This window comes from Tetrao urogallus (assembly GCF_951394365.1).
Source record: "Tetrao urogallus genome assembly, chromosome: 7".
Lineage (NCBI taxonomy): Eukaryota > Metazoa > Chordata > Aves > Galliformes > Phasianidae > Tetrao > Tetrao urogallus.
In genome coordinates, this window is record NC_136820.1 from 27,414,212 (window position 1) to 27,416,351 (window position 2,140).

A 2,140-nucleotide genomic window follows, 5' to 3' on the forward strand; every position below is an offset into this window, starting at 1 on the left:
ACTTCCCCCCCCTACCCCCCCCCTTTTTTTTTTTTTTTTTTTTTTTTTTTAAGCCAAAGCTTTGTTGTGCTAAACTAGTTGGACGAGTTAGGGTGTCGCTGCTCCCGATTGCTCTGGCCAATGGAACCCGATCCACCCTGCTGTGCGTAAGAGCGCAATTAAGGATTTAACCAAGCCTATGCTGCGCCCCAGCCAGCAGTCTGCCGCAGCCGCCGCGCCGAGCCGCCTCCCCCGGCCATGTCCGCCTGAGCCCGGCGATCCGCGCTATGACAGCAGTGTTTGACAGAAGGGTCCCCAACATCAGGTCCTCCGACTTCCAGCCGCCTTTCCAGAGCGCCGCAGCCATGCACCACCCGTCCCAGGAGTCTCCCACTTTACCCGAGTCCTCGGCTACGGATTCCGACTACTACAGCCCGACGGGGGCGGCCCCGCACGGCTACTGCTCGCCTACCTCGGCTTCCTACGGCAAAGCGCTCAACCCCTACCAGTACCAATACGGCATGAACGGCTCCGCCGGCAGCTACCCCGCCAAAGCCTACGCGGACTACGGCTACGGCAGTCCCTACCACCAGTACGGAGGCGCCTACGGCCGCGGGCAAAGCTCCGCGGGGCAGCCAGGTGAGAGCGGGGTGAGGGACGCGGGGACGGGGCTTCCGCGGCCGCGAGGAAACTAGAAAAATAATAATAAATTAACGATAGAAAATAATAAACGAACAACATATTAAAGAAACCTTTGAAAATTAAGGAAGAAAGAAAGAAAAAAATTTAAAAAGTGGAACGCCGGGTCCGCTTTTCCCAGCGCAAACCCCGTCGGAAAGGGCTCCGGAGAGAGGCGGCCGTCGGTCAGCTTCACCCGGGCCCCGCTGCTGCCTTCCCCATCAGCGGGACGGGAGCACGGCCGGCTCGTGGTGCACCGCGGAGCCTACGAGAGCTGCCGTCCCTGCTCGGAGAGGGGGGGAGCGGAGCGGGATCGGGGGGTTGTGCCAGAGAGCGCCGCGATTTTAGCGCTCTGCGTTGCTTCTTTGTAAGAAAAGAGATATTGAGAAATACAAAGGAGGATAGGTGGGGATAAAGAAGTAAGGAAATAACAAGAGCACGCTGGGCGCCCGGCGCTTGGTTCGGGACGAGAGCGACCGCGGCGGAGCTCGGGACGCGGTGCGGTGCCGGAGCGGTGCGGAGGAGCGAGTGCCTGCCGGGCCGGGCCGGGTCCTTCCCTTCCCTTCCCTTCCCTTCCCTTCCCTTCCCTTCCCTTCCCTTCCCTTCCCTTCCCTTCCCTTCCCTTCCCTTCCCTTCCCTTCCCTTCCCTTCCCCTCCCGGCGGAACACGGGGAGCCGGAGCCGCGCGTGGGGCTCCCGCAGCGCCCTCCCCGCGGGGAGCCCGGCGGGCAGGGAGGGAGCGGCCTCCGGCGCGGGCGGCCCGGGGGGAGCCGCGGGGGCCCGTCGGGACGGCGCCGCCGCCCGGCCCGCGCCTTAACGTCTGCGTGTGTGTCTCTCTCCCGCCCTTGCGCCCGTGCAGAGAAGGAGGTGGCGGAGCCCGAGGTGAGGATGGTGAACGGCAAGCCAAAGAAAGTGCGCAAACCGCGGACTATTTATTCCAGCTTTCAGCTGGCGGCGTTGCAGAGGAGGTTCCAGAAGACCCAGTACCTCGCCCTGCCCGAGCGGGCCGAGCTGGCCGCCTCGCTGGGACTCACGCAGACGCAGGTACGCGGCTCGGGGCGCTGTGGGGCGGGGCGGGGCGGGGGGGTCCCGCAGCGATCTCTGTTGCCCGCGCCCGGCCCTGACCGTGTGGGTTTCCCTCCGCTCTCCCCCTCCCGCAGGTGAAAATCTGGTTCCAGAACAAAAGGTCCAAGATCAAGAAGATCATGAAGAACGGGGAGATGCCCCCGGAGCACAGCCCCAGCTCCAGCGACCCCATGGCCTGCAACTCCCCCCAGTCGCCGGCGGTGTGGGAACCTCAGGGCTCGTCGCGTTCCCTCGGCCACCACGGGCACGGGCACCCGCCCGCCGCCAACCCGTCCCCCGGCAGCTACCTGGAGAGCCCCTCCGCCTGGTACCCCGCCGCCAGCCCCCTCGGCTCCCACCTGCAGCCCCACGGCTCCCTACAGCACCCTTTGGCGCTGCCCTCCGGGACGATCTACTGA

At 65.0% G+C, this 2,140-nt stretch overlaps 1 protein-coding gene across 1 annotated transcript; it reads left to right on the plus strand.

The window, feature by feature from the left end:
- Nucleotides 1–266: 266 nt before the first annotated feature.
- DLX5 (distal-less homeobox 5) lies at nt 267–2,140 on the plus strand (the record flags this gene model as incomplete). The annotated part of the gene is made up of 3 exons (XM_079538432.1): nt 267–618; nt 1,516–1,700; nt 1,817–2,140. The coding sequence occupies 3 exons, from the start codon at nt 267–269 to the stop codon at nt 2,138–2,140; spliced, it is 861 nt and encodes a 286-aa protein (XP_079394558.1).